An 18,941-nucleotide genomic window follows, 5' to 3' on the forward strand; every position below is an offset into this window, starting at 1 on the left:
GCTGTAATTAAAGCAAAAGGTGGTTCAACAAAATACTGACACAAGGGGGTGATCCCTTTTTTTAAATTTTTTATATATATATTTTTTTTCTGACATGTTGACGTTATTTCTTTAAATTAGATGTTATAAGTTGCACTGAGTAAATACAGCTGGATAAAACAAAAAATGTGTCCGTCTTCATTTCAGGCTACAAAGCAACAAAATGTGATTATATAAAGGGGGGGGGGATTATTTTCTATACCCACTGTATGTGTGTGTATATATATATATAGTTTTCAAATTAATTGATCAGTTGGTATAGAAAAGAATCACCCCTCTCTGAAATGACCAAAGAAAAAGCTGACATGTAATGCTGCTGATGTATGACGTGTGAATAGAGGCAGATCACCACAGTAAATATGGACCATTTGCTGCTGCATTACGTGTACATGAGGGTGCGTGTGCAGAGCAGCTGCTTGGTGTTAGGACCCTGAGCCGTAGCAGATGGGGCAGAGGGAAACTGGGGGTTAGAGATGAGATGGCAGGGCCTGCAGAGCTGCCCTCTGTTTATGAGGCCTGAAAGGAAATGACTAATTGACCCATGCCGTTTGAATGGAGTAACCATTGGAAATAATGATGCACTATGATTACACGGCAAGGGCTTGGACTGGTGCCGCTGCGTTGTATAATAAGGAAGCGCTATTCCCATTCCCAAAAACCAAAGTGACCTAAAGTCTGACTCTTACATAATGCTGCAGTGAAGTCACACTGGGGGAGAAGTTATCTCATCTTCTTAGTGTTTGTGTGACTTTGACTCCAAAGTGTGAATGATCTCTAGTTAAAAAAATAGGCTTTTTCCAGCTGGACAAATTTAATGTGTTCATGCGAAAGTTTACTGTGAAAAGTAGTTAGCTATTAACTTTGGCTTGATGGCTGGTAATATGGTGATATTTGCTCAGGTAAAATTAGAGAACTGCATTGTATATCATATAATATTTCAGGTAAAATTAAATGATCAATACGGACAGTGGAACTACAGCTGATAAACTATTACTCCATATTTGCTTGTACTAATGTTTTTTTGTAAAATACCCAACGTTACAATCTTATGTATTAGTGTCACTAACTGTATGCGTGACCCTGAAAGACATTTTAAGAGTTACCATTGAGTCAAAAGGCCACAAAAAAGCCACATCTGTATATGATATGGGCTGTTTGCGTGTTCTGCCACTGCTATTATTTATAGTCGATCTGTGTTTACACGTGTCAGATGGACTTCTTTGTTTGTTGCACCTCTTGCTGTTTTTTCAGCATCCTGCGCTATGAGTATGTTCCATTTTGTTTGGTGTTTATTAATGCAAGAACAAGTCCTGAGTCAACACTTCCAAACACAGACATCTAAAGCCATCTTTCCACTATCTCCGACATTCACAAACGATTGCCGCATTTCACCCCCTTGTGGCAGGTGCAGAGAACATTCAAATTGGTCGTGAAACAGCCGTTACACTCTATTTCTAAATCTATTTCAGAGTTCAGATTAGAGGTTTTCTCGGGTCCTAAAATCTGTACCCAACCCGAATCACTTCTTACCCGAACCCGACGTGCATAAATTATTTTTTTTTAAAGAAAAACTCGACCCGAGACAGACCCGATGAAATTAGACCCGAGTCCGACCCGATGGCATTTATTTTCTAACCCGACTTATTTAACATTTATTCAATTTATTATTAGGCTACTTTATATTAGTTCCTGCCTGATGGATACAAGGTATTTCTGAGCTCGGCTTTCAATTGTGACCAGTGGATTTGAAAAATAAACGTGATAGTTTTATAAAAAATAAATCGATAGCCTAATAATTAATGGATTCACTAGTGTTGTCTGCAACCTGATCTCCGGCGAAAGGCTTCTGCACACAAAAAAGAAAAGCCCTGCATGAACACGCAGCATAATGAAGCGAGTGGATTTTCCTGATGGATCTCATATCTATAAGATGATGTCTGTGTGCTCCTTTTCTATGCGTGTTCCTCTCTTAACACGAAAGTGAAAGTAACCTACGCATTCGGGATAGTTTAAAAAAATTCGGGTCTAATCGGGTCCATTAGGGAAAAGCATGTTTATTTTAAATTACCCGAGAAAAAATTTAATTTGTCCGAGGTACTCGTTGAAGTTTTGGACCCGAACCCGCTCGGGTCTCGGTTCAGACCTCGGGTTTTCGGATCCAAGTGGACCCGTGAAGACCTCTAGTTCAGCTCACCTGTATGCATTGTAAAGTCCAAATTCTACTCTGTGTAATTTATTAATTAATTAGCTAGCTAGCTAACCAGACTGAAGGCTCAAAACTTAAAAAGTAAAATCAAAATCATCAGTTATTGTACCAGCCACAACAAGCTGTATAATTATTATTATAATATTATACATATATATATGTATTTTTTTTTTTACATTTAGTCATTTAGCAGATGCTTTTATCCAAATCAACTTAAAAACGAGAAGCACCACAAGTAATTGATCATATTAGAGTCAACAGTACTGGCAGGAAATGGCCCGAGTAGACTTTACCTGGTACAGTTTAATGATGTGCGGATGGTCCAGCATTTTCATGATCTGTACTTCACGATAGATCTTCTCCAGGTTCACAGCATCCAATTGGGTCTTGTCGATGATCTTTATAGCCACCTGTTGAACGAAGGGCACAGAAACACACTTTCATTGGCACAGAGCCTAATGCCTCAAGCTACTCAGTGAAATTCATTAGTCTTGTTGCTGTCTGCAGTGCAAGTCGATCCAGTCTTCACAAGCCCCAGTGCGGATCAAAGGCAGAATACATGTGAGCAAAGCACACCTGAGCGTCTGGTTAACGGCTTAACTACTGAAGTAGGCTAATGATCCGAATTATATTATCATTTTCCCACAGGCATTTCATAATTTGCCAGACAAATGGGAGAAGAACAGGAGTAATTTACCATTTCATAACCACTCATACTTCAATCCCCCTTTTGACTGTATAATAATAATGTTCAGGTAAGTACACAGAAGCAGAAAAAACAGATTGCAGAGTTAAAGACTTTGACCTATGTTTTATATCATTACAGTGATATAAAACATTTTATGTTATGAAGATTTATGACACTGTGGTGCTTCAGCTTGCTTCCTACTGTTAGTATGAGGAATCTTCATAGTATAACAGAATAAAAAATAAAAAAAATCTCGAAAAAATATCAGTCAATCTTGACATTCAAATGCCAAAGAAAGGCTTAACAATAAGGATTTTTTTCTGCTGGCCAGGTCGTATTGGATTTTACCCTGGCAACATTTTCACCAGTCCTACCATAATTTATATATATCTTCCAACATTGTTGCATTACAAAACATTAAAAATAATGTTCTGAAAAATAAACTGGTGGGCCCAGTGAAATTTTGGTAAGGTCTGCAAAAATCCAAACCTAGTATAAAATACCTAGTGCAATACACACACACACACATACATATATATATATATATATACAGTGGGTACGGAAAGTATTCAGACCCCCTTAAATTTTTCACTCTTTGTTATATTGCAGCCATTTGCTAAAATCATTTAAGTTAATTTTTTTCCCTCATATATATTAAATGTAAATATATAAATATATTAAATATAATATATACAAAATTACTCAAAGGCTCACAAAGACTTGAGAGGGTGGCATATATGATAAAAAAAATATATAAATACTGATTGATTTATAATTGTAACTTATGCTTTAAAGATTTGTTTTCAACAAATTTCAACAAAACATCATCTATGTTTGCCAGGGTAGCATCTTGGTGACATCAAAATCAGCAGAATTTGCAAAACAATCTTTTTTTTTCACATAAATCCAAATGTTTACATTTGAAAGGCAAAAAACATTTGCATGATCAACGCAAGTAAGACAAAATTTACTTGACAAGTGACAGTTCTGTCTATTGGCCTGAAACTGTCTCACACTGACCCCAGGCCATCCTTGTAGTTCATCCTTGAAAAGCATAACCGTAACTGACTGAAAACATTAGAGCACATCACTATGAATCAGCTGTCACATGCGAATGTGGTTAGTGATTCTCATTGGCAGCAACAGTGATCCAACTGTCCGTTGAATCCATGAACAATAAAAGCAATGCACGAATCAGAAGACACATGCTATCAGACACATGCTGAAGACAGCTCAGAGGAAGAGCAGAGAAATCACAAAACACAAGAGACTCATGGGAAGCTGATAGAGTGTCGTCTCCTCAGAAATGAAGCCGCCTCAAGGCAGCCATTGCAGAGATGCATCAACTGTGTACAACATAATCACACACACTGCTCCAATGCTAAACTCTACAGCTGCAGACAGTCTGAAAACCGGAGAAGCTCTCTGACCAAGCATAAATTACAGCTCGCACCTTCTGTATAACACCCTGAACCAAAACTTTACTACAAAGCAACATAATCACAGTGGCACAATGTCACCAGAGGTCATCGCCTTGGATTTTTAAAAATCATTTAATGCAGACCGCACTTACAAAGCACAGACATTTTAGAGCCGAGTGTAACCAGAATAATGTGAAATTATTATTATTATTTTTTAATAATTTATGACATTTTCTGTGACCGCCGTAACCTTGTGTCATGCAAACAGTGCTCAGCAGGGTTTCTTTGCAAGGAATGTGAGACAAACATCAGCTCGTTTTTTTGTGACAAGTCAACATCCATTATCACAAAATCACCCTTTGCTTATGCAACCACTGCACAAATGCACAACACCATGGCCCACATTTAAAGGGCACTAAACCAGCATAATTTCTTGCTATTGTACACAGCCTTTGTCTTTCTTTGACAACTAGTTTTGAACACCCTGCACTTTTTGAATACTCTGCATATTTCCATTGAGGTGTTAGGCTGCTGGATGTGTGTTTATCAGTGCATGCAAAGCTGCACAAAGGCTTCAGCTAATTGTAGTCAACATACTTCAGACCAGGGTCTGAAATGAAATCAAATGTAAATGAAAGTGACAAAAATGCCTCAGATATGAAAAATGTATTATTGTTATTTATTTATTTTTTAACATTTCATATATCTAGATATGGGTCTGATGATGGTTTTATTTTATGATAAAAAAACAATTGTTTTAATTGTAATATTTTACATACATCTTGAAAGCAAATTGTTATAACAAAAAAATATTAGAAAAGTCAACATACCTTAGAGCCATGGTCAGATATTAACAAAAATGCCTCTGATATTATAAATTAATTCTTGTTTTTTTATGTTATTAGTATTTTATATATGCCTATCTAGATATGGGCTTGATGATAATTTTATTTTATAATAAAAATCACTGATTTTAATTAAACATTTAACTATTTTACATTTTGACAAAATGGGTTAAAAACATAAAAACACTGAAAAAAAAATCAGCCTTTAGTTGAAGTTATAAAACGTTCCTAAAAATCAAATCCAGGTGGCTCCTAAAAAAATGTGACACTGCTGCAGACAAACAGGTTGTTTATTACCAAAAGATAATAAGTTCTCACATAACTAGTATCAACAATAGTATGATATAATCAAGCCAGTGTGAGTAAAACTGTAACTTGTATCTCGTAGTTTTTCTGTGCAGTGCACAAGGGTTAGTTAGAGGACTCTCTCATATGACTCTGCAGCTGATATATGCTCAACTAACCTCTGTCTTGGTTATACGATGTCTTGCCAGTTTTACAACAGCGAAATTCCCCTTTCCAAGAGTCCGTTCGATATCGTAGAAGCCCACTCGGACGGGACCCCTGAGCACTGGCTTTTGGTGACAGTCAGCCATGACCATGCTGTTAGTGAAACACTAGGGTTTGTGGCGAGAAGATAGAGACCTGCCACTTGAGCCTCAAGATAACGAGGTCGGCAGAGGCTAAAACGCGTAGAAATGTCAGCGTGCCGGCCAGGGTGCTCGCTGACGGTCCGCTCCAGTCTCACCAGAAGAAGCAGGAGAGCGTTTAGGAGCGCGGCGATGTGTCACACCACCTCCTCCAATACAATAGAGCTCTAATATTTCAGCGGTGTTTGCGAGAGTACACGAGTTGACTTGCATGAGGCATCATGTTCTCTGGTTGACGTGCATTGACGTCAGAGCCTATGGGGGTATTTGCACAAGGGGCGGGGCTTCGAAGCGCTTCCACACTCCAGTGCCAATTCGTTTCCAAGACGACCAGACCCACCTCTTACGTCAACGGCCAGAGCGTCGCTCTGTTTGTCGAGCGCTGGCTGTGAAAGCCTGCCGACAGCAACTTTGATAAAGTCTCTCGCGAACTTCAGTCGAGGAATGAGAGCCGAGGGCGATGTGCTCGGTGTATGAAGGCTTTACGCTGTGGTTTTCCGGCTTTATTGAATCTTAAGTATATATTAAGTCTGGGGTTTTCAATCTTTTAAATTCCACGGAGACTCTTAATAGTTTTCTGTGTAAAGACCCCATTTATACTGTACTGTACTGTTAGATGCGTTAGTATATTTTCTTTATTTAAATGTATTTACTTGTTTACATTTAATTTATTATTTAAATCGTGTTTTTTATTATTTATATAAAACAAAATAATACAAAAACATTTAAACATTTCTATGAACTCCCTTTGCAGCCTCCTGGAGGTCCCCGGACTCTTAATTGTCTTAAATAATCACATTTTGACATCTAGGGCACTAAGTCAAATGTTTGCAACCCAACCCTGTAGACATCAAAGCAGGCGTGGCACATATTTGCTCAATTACATAATCATAATCACAATCATATAAAGCAGAATTTTGTCACAAACATTAAATATGTCTGAAGAATCAACTGAACAAGAGCTGTATTGGACAGTATTCAACAATTTATAGAACAGTTTAATAAACAAGTCATTCATATCAAGAATATGTGAGCGTAGAAACGCATTACAGACAGTGCATGTCTTGTATTGGAAAATGTAATTTAAACACCTCCATGACATAAGTGCAACAAATATGTCCTCAAAAACTGCACGTAATTCAGGTTTAGGTGGCCTATCATATGGCGACATCTCACGGTCACATGTTGTACTGCAGTCACTCAGGTCTAATAAAATACTTCACTGCTCCTACAGCTCTGATGACGTCAGGGGAATTCAGCTGAATAATAATAATGCATTTCCAAAGAATAACGTTTAGCTCAAAATATTTGCAATAAATTGAGAGTGACGCAGTCAATAAAAAGGGTACAAAATGTTGAAATAACAGAGTGGTTTGGAAAATTAGTCATCTCTGAACCCCATGTGAAGTTATAGCTAAGCATGCAGCAGCAGCAGTGACATTTGACGATATGGAAAAGGTAGAGATCAATTCTTAGCATTCATAACAAAAGCCACTGAATAAGATTTCCCAAATAAATTTTTTTTTATCAAATACAATTAAATAAAATAATTTGTTAGAGTTACATTGCTTCAAGGACAGACCATTCCCATGACTTTTGCAGTCAAAAACATTTTACAGAGACTGCACTCAACTTCTTACCAATTATAACGAACAAGAAAAATGTATATTCACTATAAAAATATACATTCTTCCTTTCCAGGCCTGTTTTTAAAATTCCCTAACATTTCCAGGTTTTCCAGGAGTGTGAGAACAATGTTGATTAAACACAAACACATCCATTAAAAGCTATTCTGTGCTCAAGAATAAGTCCAAATAATTTGACAAAGATATTATTATTATTAGGACAAACAACATATATTTTACAATCCAAATACAGCAAAAAAAACCTCATTATTTATCTTTTTGCTCATCATTTGATACCTAAAAGCAAAATACATATTCAATATGTTACAATAATGTTTTATATATACAAATCCTTTAATTCAGTTTTTACACAAAAGAGCTTACAAAGCAACTACACGGTCTTCAAAAACAAGGGAACAGCAGTAGGTATCCTTTAGAGAGGCCATTCTCAGAGACACAGAAGGATGTTGTTGAGATGGGCTGAGAGATCAGCGACAACAACATGGGCTGAGAGATCAACAACAGTTTTGTGAATTTCCAAATGGAAGGTCCTGTTCCAGGATGCCAGCTTCCACAGAGGAAGCTCTCACAAGCCGATGACACCTTTATGCTTCTTTGGATAGTCAGTTATGGGAATCTATACACCCTTGCATTAGACCCCCAATGACTTCCCCACCAGGTCACATAGTGCACATCAAAGAGCAGACATACAGACTAGAGATGAGATCAAACATGGTGGGAGAGCCAGACACACTAGTGGGAGAGACTTTACCAGTCAGTATACACTGTATAGTGTTTTAGTATCCATAGATGTCATTGTCCACCCATCCAGCCTCTACTGCCGAGGACCCCCGGCAGGTCTCGTAGATGTCATTAGTGACAAAACCGCACTGCGTGGGCCGGCTCAGGACGTTCTTGTAGTCCTCAAACTGACTGTTTGCAGACGGCATGCTAAATGTTCTGTTAATTTCAGAGCTCATGTACTCCAGATGAGCTCCAGACTGGTTGAATTTGTCGGTGCGTTCATAATCCTTCTGACTTTTTGGAGCTATGGGACGCACCCACTGTCCTGGCACGGCATAGATTTCATTCTGTTCTTTTCTCCTGCAAAGACACAGTCAGAGAGTATATTATATGGCAGGCTGACAGATAAAATAGTTCATAGAGATGTTGTGCTCCTTCTGGCCAGAAGAAGATGAGGGCCTGTAGAATAACGCCACACACTGATCAAGGCCACACGAGGGCTCTGTCACCAGCCAGTTCCTGGAAAATCACAGACTCACTGAAAATTCTATATCAGATTTACTATTTTGCTTTCACTTAAAGGAACAGTTCACCAAAAAAATGAAAATTCTGTCATCATTTTTTATTTATTTATTTTTCATTTTCAAATAGCTTTGATTTTTACATTTACAGTTTTCATTTTTTTTTTTCAGGGTATTACTGCAAATATCCTACCTGAATGTGCCCTGACTGTAATCCAACCAGTAATACTGTGATGAACAATCAGCATTATATTGTGAGCTCCTTCCTAGCCCAATCCAAAAGTCTCCATCAGAGGCCCTGAGCTCCTGCACAAATCTCTCCACCAGACGCTGCTCATTCTCGGTCTCAATACTGAGCAGCTCTCCATCATCCTCCCTGCATTTCTGTCTGGCTGCCTCAAAGCTTGCTCTGAGCCTGCTGTCCTGGAAGCTTGTGATCTTATAGCAGGGCTTCTCTGTCCCTCTCCGGCATATCCTGTGATCTGCAAACCACATCACCAAAAAACACTGATGTTAGGCTTGAACCTGAAGTACTATTATGGAAATATTGCAGGAACCGTTATAGGAAAGTTGGCGCAGGCACATGTGCGAGCAAAGAGAGGAAGAAACCAGTAGAACTTCCACAAACTGTCAGGCGGAAAATCCTCTCAAGCAAAGTCATGTGTGCGACAGCCATCAGCCATATCCTCCCTGACTAAAAAACAGCTGCCTGTGACCCATATATAAAACTCTTCTTATCCGTAAACTGTACATAAACAAACCACTGTACATAAAAGTACTCCGTGATTAAGCGTTTGTTGCATCAGCTGACGCTTGTATTCGTTAACTATGGTTCTGCAAAACAAAGGCTTCAGAAATCTTTGTTTAAAAAGACTACAGTCTCTTAACCGAAACTATCGTATTATTAGACTGTCATTATTAAATACTGTACACTAAAGAAGCATACAAAATCTAACGAAGATCATTTGAATATCACTGTGCATGAACCGACATTTTTACATAAACAAGCACAAACTCACCACCGAACGCGCTTGATGCGCAGCAGGGATGGAAACAAACTGCCAAAACAGTTCCGATCAGTTTCATGAACTCCATCTCTACATAGTTTCAATGGGTGTGCGATTGCCACGACACGACTGTTTCTAGATCCTGCCAAAACGTCCCGCTGTCAGACAAAACCAACGCAAGCAAGTTTTCACTCGGACTCCAGAAAGTTTGCTCGAGTCTCCGAATAAAAGTGCCTGCTAGCAAGAGGCTGCTGTAGCTGTTTTTTTGCGCTCCCACTCATTACGTGTGAATTTTACAAGTGTTCCGAAGTAGTTTTTTTCCTACAATGCATATCTTTTGTTCCCTATTTTTAAATAAACAAGCTAATAATACATTAGTTAACACGTTTTAAAAAGGTTACACAAATGTATTTATGTGCGTGTTTAGGCTTATTTTTTTCCATGTCACTTTGTTTCTTCATTGGAACGGGTTTGGATAAATTTAGCATCACATCACTTGCTCACCAGTGGATCCTCTGCAGTGAATGGGTGCCGTCAGAATGAGAGTCCAAACAGCTGATAAAAACATAATAATCCACAAGTATAATCCATGACTCCAGTTCATCAATGAATGTCTTGTTAAGTGAAAAGCTGCTTGTGTGTAAGAAACAAATCTATCATTAAGGTGTCCATAATCCATAATAACGCTTCCTCCAGTGAAAAAGTCCATCCCCAGTTGTCCTCTCACATCAAAATTCACCAACATATTTGTTTAGAACTGTTTTGGATTGTTTTCGCTTATGAACAGTGCTTGATCTGTACATACAGTATTTCTCTCCTGATTCAGATGAGACGACTTTTATCACTTGAGAAAGCAATGTCATGGATAGAGGATTTTAGCTGGAAGCAATGGTTGGAAGTGAAGTGATTTGTTTAGTATAAAACATGTTAATTGATGGACGGAGTTTTGTTGATTACTTGTGGGTTATTGTGATGTTTTAATCAGCTGTTTGGACTCTCATTCTGACGGCACCCATTCACTGTAGCAGATGATCCATTGGTGAACAAGTGATGTAATGCTAAATTTCTCCAAATCTGGTCAGATGAAGAAACAAACTCATCTACATCTTGGATGGCCTGAGGGTGAGTAAATATTTTCAGCAAATAGGCTATTTATTTTTGGATGAACTGTTCCTTAATTATCTTTAAATTGTTAAATTGCCAAATTGTTGTTTTATTTTTATTTTGTAGTGCTTTGACTTTTGTATGTTAAATATGTTGCAGGATATACGTGATAAGTAACCATATGCATAATCTTTTAGCAATGTTTTGTGCTTTTCCTGTATCACTAACACTCAGAGGCGGACAAAGTACTCAACTCCATTACTTGAGTGAAAGTACAGATACCGCCGGTCAAATATTACTCCTTTACAAGTAAAAGTTGTAAAGACAGATTTTTACTTAAGTAAAAGTACAGAAGTACTTGCTTTTAAAAGTACTTAAGTACCAAAAGAAAATTTCCTTTTTTATGTCAATGCACTGTTTTATTGTTGTTTGTAATACTTGCAATACTCCTGAAGTAACTTAGAATACATGACACCTACTGAATACACTGACTAGCTTGTAGTATCTTTGGAATAAAGAGCTTTTAGAATGTTAAAAACCAATAGGGAAAAAAAACAAAACATAAATAAATAAATAAATATATATAAATAAATATTTAACATCCCTACCCACCCCCCACAAAAGCAGGATGGTAGTGATCTCACACAGCCATTACTAAACATCAATCACTGTGTAATCACTGTGGTTTCTACAGTTCATATAAAATCTGTTCAGAGACATGTAGTGCAGAGGGACCAATTTTGATTGGCTCACTAGCAAACTGGCAGAGGAAATAAGATTACTTTTTATGAGGCTGACTGGTCTGTGCAAGTCAAAGGAGCTCAGTCACTGCTGTTGACCCTGCCAGCTCACAGTCAGCCGCACACTATCCTCAGGAATAGGAAGCCAGTCAGGAAAGGAAGCACACAGTTTTTCAACAGCCTGTTTCCTCTTCATCTTTGTGTTTTTTTGTTGTTGTTGTCCTTTTTCATTTCCAGACATTTCCCCCTTGACCCGACAAAAAAAATAAATTCATTAAACAGCTTAAGCTGGGAAATATAAACTATAAAAACTTTTCTGGTGTGCAGTTACAAGAGGCCTACTTAGTTAAATTCTTGGTAGAGGCAACCTCCTTCAGTGTTACTGTGTAACCGCAGTGAAATCTTTGTAGGGTATTATGAACAGATCCTGCAGATGTCATGAGGTTTTGGAGAAATAAGGGTGAGGCCATCAGGCCAGTGGCATTGCATGTGTAGTATGTTTGTACTGATCTCTGGCAGGCTGCCCGGACTCATTGCCTCTCCTCACTGAATGTAGTCTGTCATGTCACTCAAGTCACTTCTTTTGAGAACCACTAACTTCTGAACGTATGCTTGACGTTAGTATTGAAACCTTTTGAAAAACAGCACAATTGTGAGTGTTTTTGCTTTGTTCTGTTTACATCATTAGGCGTTTACATTATTTACATTGTTCTATTATTCTATCTACAGCAGCATGTCTCCAAGCAACACACATTAGTGACGTTTCATTCCAAAATAAAACTTTTAATTATTTGTTTGAGTGAATGATTCAATGACTCACTTATTACCAGAGCTAATACTGCTCTCACTATTTCTGTCATAAAAAGATATTAGAGAAATAGACAGTATACTATGCTATTCCAGAATCAGCGTTTTTGAATGAACGATTGAATGACTCATTCATAAAGATTGCTGTAACAATGCAACCTATGTCATCACTGCTAAAACCATTCCAATTCGGGGACCGGAACTAGCTGTTGTGTATACCTGGATATTAAAATTACTATTTTCACAGAATGCCTTCCTGGCATTTTAGGTTGTGCTTATTTCATAATAATCTACAGTAACATGCAGCGTGTACATTTTGTTTAGGTATGTTCAGTTTGTGTCACCTTGTGTGGATGCTGCAGCTTGCATATTTATTGCACATGCATATAGAATGGACATTAAAGTTTATCTCACTGAATGCTATGAATTTTCTATAACCTGGATGCAGGAAAGTATAATATTGCACCAGCCAGATATGAGTACTTAACAAGTACAGGCTGACTCTTGTAATATCTAAAAGAGAGGAGTTTGAGAAGACACCGGATCCACTGCCACTGCTTTCAATGACATCATAGACAGATATTGAACAGATTGAACTTCAGTATTTGTTAAAAACATGTGAAAGTTCAACATTATGTCTGCTTATTTTGTGCTCGAAACATTAGCTATATCAATAAACAAGATAATAGATGTAGTCAGGGAAGCGCCATATTTCATTTTTGACGGGAATGAACACGAGGCTGTGAGGGATTCAATTGTACACTGTAAAAAATGACCGTGAATTTAACGGTAAAAGACTTTTACCGTAAATTTTACGGAATTTTTTTTACAGTGTACTGTTGTTTAACGATATATGGATTGTCCAGCTGACGAAACGTCTTTCCGAAGGAGAATAAATAAATAAAAAAATCGACAAAAACGCCATAAAACAGTGGCGTTGTTGTGAGTTGTGAAAATTATGCGATCTAGGATCATTATATAGTGCGTAAATTAGCAATGGCATCTTAATACCACATATTATTATTATTATTATTATTAGCTAGCGTATTACAATATTATATTATATTATATTATATTATATTATATTATATTATAGTATATTATATTATATTATAATTATTATTATGGGGTATTAAGAGGTCATTGCTAATTTACTGGCAATAATATTGGTAATTTGATAATAATTTGAACCAGCAGGTGGTAGCATTGTACTAGTACTGTTTTACTATTGTACTACTATTTGTTCTGAAGAGCCTCAACGTTCCTTTCCTTTGTTCAGTTGTTAGATACTCTAATGCTGTCACAGTTGTCATCCTACGAATGACATCCCCCCCCCCAGTGGTAAAATTGGCAAGCATTGTTATTTTACAGATTTCTTACATGGCATTTTGCCATCAATCATAAAGGAGTCATGAATCATGATTTGACAGCAGAGCTCTATTCTTTACAATGGTTTTCCTGCACTGTGTCTTCCACAAAACATGATTAAGTTACAATATAATATTATATTGCTAGCACATGAGATAGGACACGGACACAATGACAGATTTGTCTGCTTGGTTCTCTTTATGTTTTACGTTCTGTTCTCTTGTTACTGTGTCTACAGTTTGATTAAAATATGTATCCTGCAGTTAAAGGATGAAATCAAAATGTGAAGTTGTTGTAAATTCTTATTCATAGGAATGTTGCCTTATAAATTTATGAATTATGGTTTATAAATTAAGTACAATCTGTACCCACTGTAGTCTTGAAGGAGTCGATTCTGTCCTTATCTGACTGTGCAAGTGGCTGGACTTCTTGAACAAGTAAGATTCTCATACTTCACACTATGCATTTTACAACCTCTCCAAATCAGATTGAGTGATCTCTGCAGTCACATGAATTCATCTAAATTGAGAATAAGACTGAAGAACACAGGGAGTTGTTTTGTCCAGTGTACAAGAACAGAAAATCATCAAGGTGTGACGCATCCAAGCATAATATGTGAAATATGTTCTCACACCAAGGGGCTTTTTGGCACAAAAAAGTGTATGTGCTTCATTCAAAGTTCTTTGTCAGATTTCAGCATCACTCAGTCAAAACTGACCCTTTAGCCTTTAGCAGGGGTGTCTTGATCTAGCTGCTCTCAGAACACAATAGATGAGGCTTGCATGCGAGCCAGACGAACAAAGGCTATTTTTGGCGTTCTGTGTTTCATACCTTGTGGCACATTATCACATTTCTCGTATTCATAATGTTCTATTCCCAGGAGATGATGCAACATTTTATGTTTCAAATGATTTATACACAACAGACTCTTAATTTACATTCTAAGACTTTGACATTTAATACTGTTACAGAAAAATATCTGTTCTCAGATGGACAAAATAGACAAAGTAAGAATTCTGGACAGTTTTTACAGTTGGTTCACACAGACAACAACACATCTGAAAGTTTAAATGTAATACACAACAATATGACAAAAACATCAGTGCTACAACAAACCATATTTGTTTGTATGAGTAAATGTCGCTCAACATCATTTACTCTCATTGAAACAAACCATACAACTAACACAATTTCAAATTAATAGCCAACAGGATACCTATAGTGTGCTATTCAAGACTTTATTTCTATAAACAGATTTAATGAATGCATTTCACATTATATACATACAAATTGCAGATGTCAATGTACATAGTAGCTTCCAGATTACACATAATAAATCATAAACCTGATTCCAATTGCACTTCACATGTAAAAAATGATGGTAAAATGCTTTCGATCATAGAATAATGCTAACCTATTAACATATACATACATGTTTTCTACATCTTTGTTGTCATAATCACATATTTATCAGTCTTCATTTATAGAGACTTATCTGAATTACAGAACTGGTATCTCTTGGAAATGCTTCAAATCTCACTGTCACTGCATTAAAGGAACTGTCATTGTTAACCAGAAGCAGCGGATTAATTTTATAATATGGGAAGGAATTGTACAGTATTGTAGTAGGAGGGATGAGACACTCCATGCACCTAAATCACGCCTGGGGTCCAATGCTATATAAGAAGCATCTCATCGCCTTTCTCAAATTGTGTCCCTGGGAGTTAAACAGGTATGGTTTACTGTTTCTTTACACTGATATCTACTGCTTTTTCTCTTAAATGTTAATAAACAACGCAATGCATTCTAAATAATTACATTCATTGTAATTATAACAGTTGCATAAGTTAAGGTTGTGTTGTTGGATTACTTTTTCAGTCTGTGATTTTTTAGTCGTGTTCTGCTGTTGCTCTGTAGCAGGAATGATGCTGTGTCTCTGCTTCTGTGCACTGGCTCTCATCCTGCAACCGGTTCACTCTGCCTATAACTGCTCCTTGGAGTATAACAGGGTTCCAGGTGAATCTCTGACCTTCCAGATGCGAGACAGTCTTCCATTCTCTGCAGTTTGCTTGACACTATCACCTCTCTTTTTGGTTAGACAACAATGATCTGGTGGTAGACTGTGGCACCAACATGATCACTCTGGAGGTAAACCTGTGCACTGAATTTGTCTTCAATTTGTCACTCTGAAATGAAAATATGTATCATTTTATTGATATTTTTGATTATTTCTGAATCAGAGCACAGATTTTAATAGCCAATTGGTGGTTCCGCTTACTGGATTAGAACTGCGCACTAAAGTCTATGTTGAAGTTAAAGCTGCCAATCTCACTGGAAAGTAAGAACACGGCAGTTTTCTCTTAGACAGTGAATGGCATGTTTCTTAAGGGTTTTGTTGTGAAATGAAATACTGCCTTTTTTCAGTTTTCATCTCTTGCTGGACCACTGTTTTGCGACCCCATCACCATATAATCACACCAACTACAAACAGCACAATTTTTTCACAGGGTGAGTTACTCCTAATTAACAATTCATTGCTCAGATTGGACCCTTAGTTGTTGATTTGTGTTCAGTGTTTCTCGATTGTTTCATGACAGATGCTTTGTAGAGAACCGGACAACGATGCTTTATAATGGCCGTTCCAAGTTTTCTAGATTTTCATTTGAAGCCTTCCGCTTCGTGGAGCACCGTAATCAAGAAATGTCTACTATATACCTGCACTGCATACTGCGACTTTGCGAACCAAACAAGTGCCAAGAACTTCTTGATGTAGGAGTCGTTTACTGTTCAAATAGAATGAATACTACTACCGAAAATATCATCCAATTAACGTTTCACTTATTTTACTCGTACAGTCTTGCAGCTCTACCAGAACACGAAGGCGAAGGGCCCTAGAACCTTACGGATCACAAGCCAAAGATTCTGCCACAGTGTCCGTGGGTCCTCTGCACACCGCAGCCCTGAGTAAGTCAGTCACATATACACATGAATCCAGCATGAGTCCCAGCTTATTGTCAAACATACTGAATTCCTAATGAGAGCGATTTTGAGATGCCTTACTACTCTCTCTTTTTGATCCTGTAGAGAATGAAGTTTCTTCTGCAATGGCTTCTGGTATGGGATTCTTTTTGAAACTTTGCTTCAATCAAAATATTGCTCTTTTTGCTTAGTTCATTTTAAATGGAGTTAGAATACCAAAATAATAAATGTATTAAGGTCTTTAAAGCTGCATACATACTAATTAAAAAAATATATTTAAAAATGGTAGAAAATGTATATATATTTTTTAAACCATCAGTATACAATTTTAATCACCTTTTTGCCTAGGTAATTAGAAAATGCTAAATGAAAAATTAATAAGGTCATAAAAGATGCATACATACTAATTGTAAAAATAGTCAAATGTAAAAAATAAATAGTAGAAAATGTATCAAATATATTTTAAATAACCTTTTGCATAGGTATTTTTAAATTGTGTTAGAAAATTTGGAAAAAATAAAATTAATAAGGTCATAAAACCTGGGTATATAATAATTACAGAAATGTTAAAATATAATCTATAAAAATATAATATAATTACAAAAAAGTATATAAAGTGTTAAAAGGTAGTTTAAAAAATATAAAAAAATGCTATTATAAAAATAGCAATACATAGCATTTTATTAAAACATTTACAGTATAGATCATAAAAGCTGCATACATACTAATAAACATAGTAAAATGTCAAAATTATTATTAAAAATGTAAAACCAGTATTAAAAAAATATTTAAAAAGTATTAAATATAGCACAAAATATTGCACTTTGATGTAACTGAAATTCAGATGAAAATACTTAAAGATAAATAAAAATCTAGACACTAACAGCACAGTGCCATGTGTTGACAGCAACTGTTTGTCTTGTGAATCAGGAGGCAGTGAGCTGTTAAACAGGGACAATATGAACGTGGCTGGAGTGGTGGTGGGGGTCATTTTTGCCACCGGCAGTGCTGTGTTGCTGGTTATGACTGGATGGTTTGTGCTGAAGAAGTTTTGCTGGGCTGGTGCTCTGCCTCGGGCTTTCCACTAAGAGATCCATCAACTCGCCATCTGTTTTGCGTTGAATGAAGCTTAATTTGATATGCCGATAAGACGTCTGATCACATCACAGCATCTGCACAAACCAGCAAAGAACCTCTTTGCATAATGCCTATTTAGCATATTTTAATATATTTAGACAGCACTGTGTAGTCCAGTCACCATGCGCTTGGAAGAAAAATCAAATGCTTAATTCTCTCATGTAAATGCAAATACTGCTATTGGCATTGTTTGATATCGTTTAGATGTTTGTTATCTGAATAATACTGTAAGAGGGATGTAGGCCTAGCTGCATTATTGAGAGGAACAAACTGTGCATATAATCTTTTTGTAATATTTTGATTACACATTGCTTCTTATACACATTGCTTGTATATTAGCTCAGGGGTTTTCAAACTTTTTGATGCCAAGGACCCCCAAATGTGATCAAAAGGCAGCTATATTTTGTCATGTATAAAGAACCATTTATATTGTGTGAGAAATATTAAGTGTGCAATGTTGTTTATTAAATTAAGTAATTGGCTTTTAGTTTGACTGTACCAAAAGCAAAGTAAATTATTCAAGTAATATCTGGAAAGTTTTCTACCGACTATTAGATGAATTTAGTATAAAATAATATTTAAATTAAGATTTATTTGTAAAAGAGCTTTTTTATATTTTGTGTTAAAAATGATTGCATTTGATAAACATGTTAACTTTGACAGCCCTAAAAATAAATTATGTAAAAAAGTGCGCTATTATAGATTAAAGTAGATTGTAACATAGTTTTCATTGTGTCTAATTTTTCAAATTTTCTACGGACCCCAGTTTGAAAACCTCTGTATTTGCCAATGATTTGCTGCTTCCTGTAATTTAATATGATATCACAATTGTTTAGATGTGATTTATTTAGAAAGAACTTTTATTCATATACTGTAGTTGAGACAATAATCAATGGACAACACATATTTATTTCAAATATGTACAAATTGAACTTTTTTTATTTACATGTTTATGAAACAGTATATCCACACATTACACAGAATATCTTCAGTAAAAGGAAGAAAGGTTTTCTGTTGTCTTTCAGTTCAATGGATTTCGCTGTACTTTACATAAGGATCT

At 36.5% G+C, this 18,941-nt stretch overlaps 3 protein-coding genes across 3 annotated transcripts in view; 1 reads left to right on the plus strand and 2 right to left on the minus strand.

Moving 5' to 3' along the window:
* LOC107717286 (serine/threonine-protein kinase SIK2-like) overlaps positions 1 to 6,094 on the minus strand; it is a 40,736-nt gene extending 34,642 nt beyond the window's left edge. Inside the window, exons 1-2 of the mRNA XM_016523990.1 lie at positions 5,664 to 6,094; positions 2,539 to 2,655 (exon numbers count right to left, since the gene is read on the minus strand). Of these exons, the coding sequence (XP_016379476.1) occupies positions 2,539 to 2,655; positions 5,664 to 5,801 (255 nt within the window). The 5' untranslated portion in view covers positions 5,802 to 6,094. The remainder of the gene's footprint in view (positions 1 to 2,538; positions 2,656 to 5,663) is intronic.
* Positions 6,095 to 6,932: 838 nt separating this feature from the next.
* Positions 6,933 to 9,993, minus strand: LOC107717257 (chondrolectin-like). Its single transcript, XM_016523940.1, has 4 exons — positions 9,759 to 9,993; positions 8,933 to 9,221; positions 8,651 to 8,737; positions 6,933 to 8,578 (listed from the first exon to the last, which is right to left on the minus strand). Exons 1-4 carry the CDS (start codon positions 9,832 to 9,834, stop codon positions 8,272 to 8,274), a joined length of 759 nt encoding a protein of 252 aa, XP_016379426.1. The 5' UTR covers positions 9,835 to 9,993; the 3' UTR covers positions 6,933 to 8,271.
* Positions 9,994 to 15,687: 5,694 nt separating this feature from the next.
* On the plus strand, positions 15,688 to 17,932 carry LOC107717258 (zona pellucida-like domain-containing protein 1). Its single transcript, XM_016523941.1, has 8 exons — positions 15,688 to 15,781; positions 15,864 to 15,913; positions 16,006 to 16,103; positions 16,190 to 16,273; positions 16,363 to 16,534; positions 16,621 to 16,729; positions 16,850 to 16,879; positions 17,675 to 17,932. The coding sequence occupies exons 1-8, from the start codon at positions 15,688 to 15,690 to the stop codon at positions 17,830 to 17,832; spliced, it is 795 nt and encodes a 264-aa protein (XP_016379427.1). The 3' UTR covers positions 17,833 to 17,932.
* The last annotated feature ends 1,009 nt before the right edge of the window (positions 17,933 to 18,941 follow it).

This window comes from Sinocyclocheilus rhinocerous, unplaced genomic scaffold (genome assembly GCF_001515625.1).
Source record: "Sinocyclocheilus rhinocerous isolate Xijiao unplaced genomic scaffold, SAMN03320098_v1.1 scaffold1893, whole genome shotgun sequence".
In the NCBI taxonomy this organism is placed as follows: domain Eukaryota; kingdom Metazoa; phylum Chordata; class Actinopteri; order Cypriniformes; family Cyprinidae; genus Sinocyclocheilus; species Sinocyclocheilus rhinocerous.

Coding starts and splice junctions, on each gene's coding strand:
- LOC107717257 (XM_016523940.1), bottom strand. CDS start 9,834: ATGGAGTTCATGAAACTGATCGGAACTGTTTTGGCAGTTTGTTTCCAT. Junction 9,222..9,758: donor CGCATCAAGCGCGTTCGGTG/GTGAGTTTGTGC, acceptor TGTGGTTTGCAG/ATCACAGGATATGCCGGAGA. Junction 8,738..8,932: donor TACAGTCAGGGCACATTCAG/GTAGGATATTTG, acceptor GTGATTTTCCAG/GAACTGGCTGGTGACAGAGC.
- LOC107717258 (XM_016523941.1), top strand. CDS start 15,688: ATGATGCTGTGTCTCTGCTTCTGTGCACTGGCTCTCATCCTGCAACCG. Junction 15,782..15,863: donor GGAGTATAACAGGGTTCCAG/GTGAATCTCTGA, acceptor CTTTTTGGTTAG/ACAACAATGATCTGGTGGTA. Junction 16,104..16,189: donor GCTGCCAATCTCACTGGAAA/GTAAGAACACGG, acceptor GCCTTTTTTCAG/TTTTCATCTCTTGCTGGACC.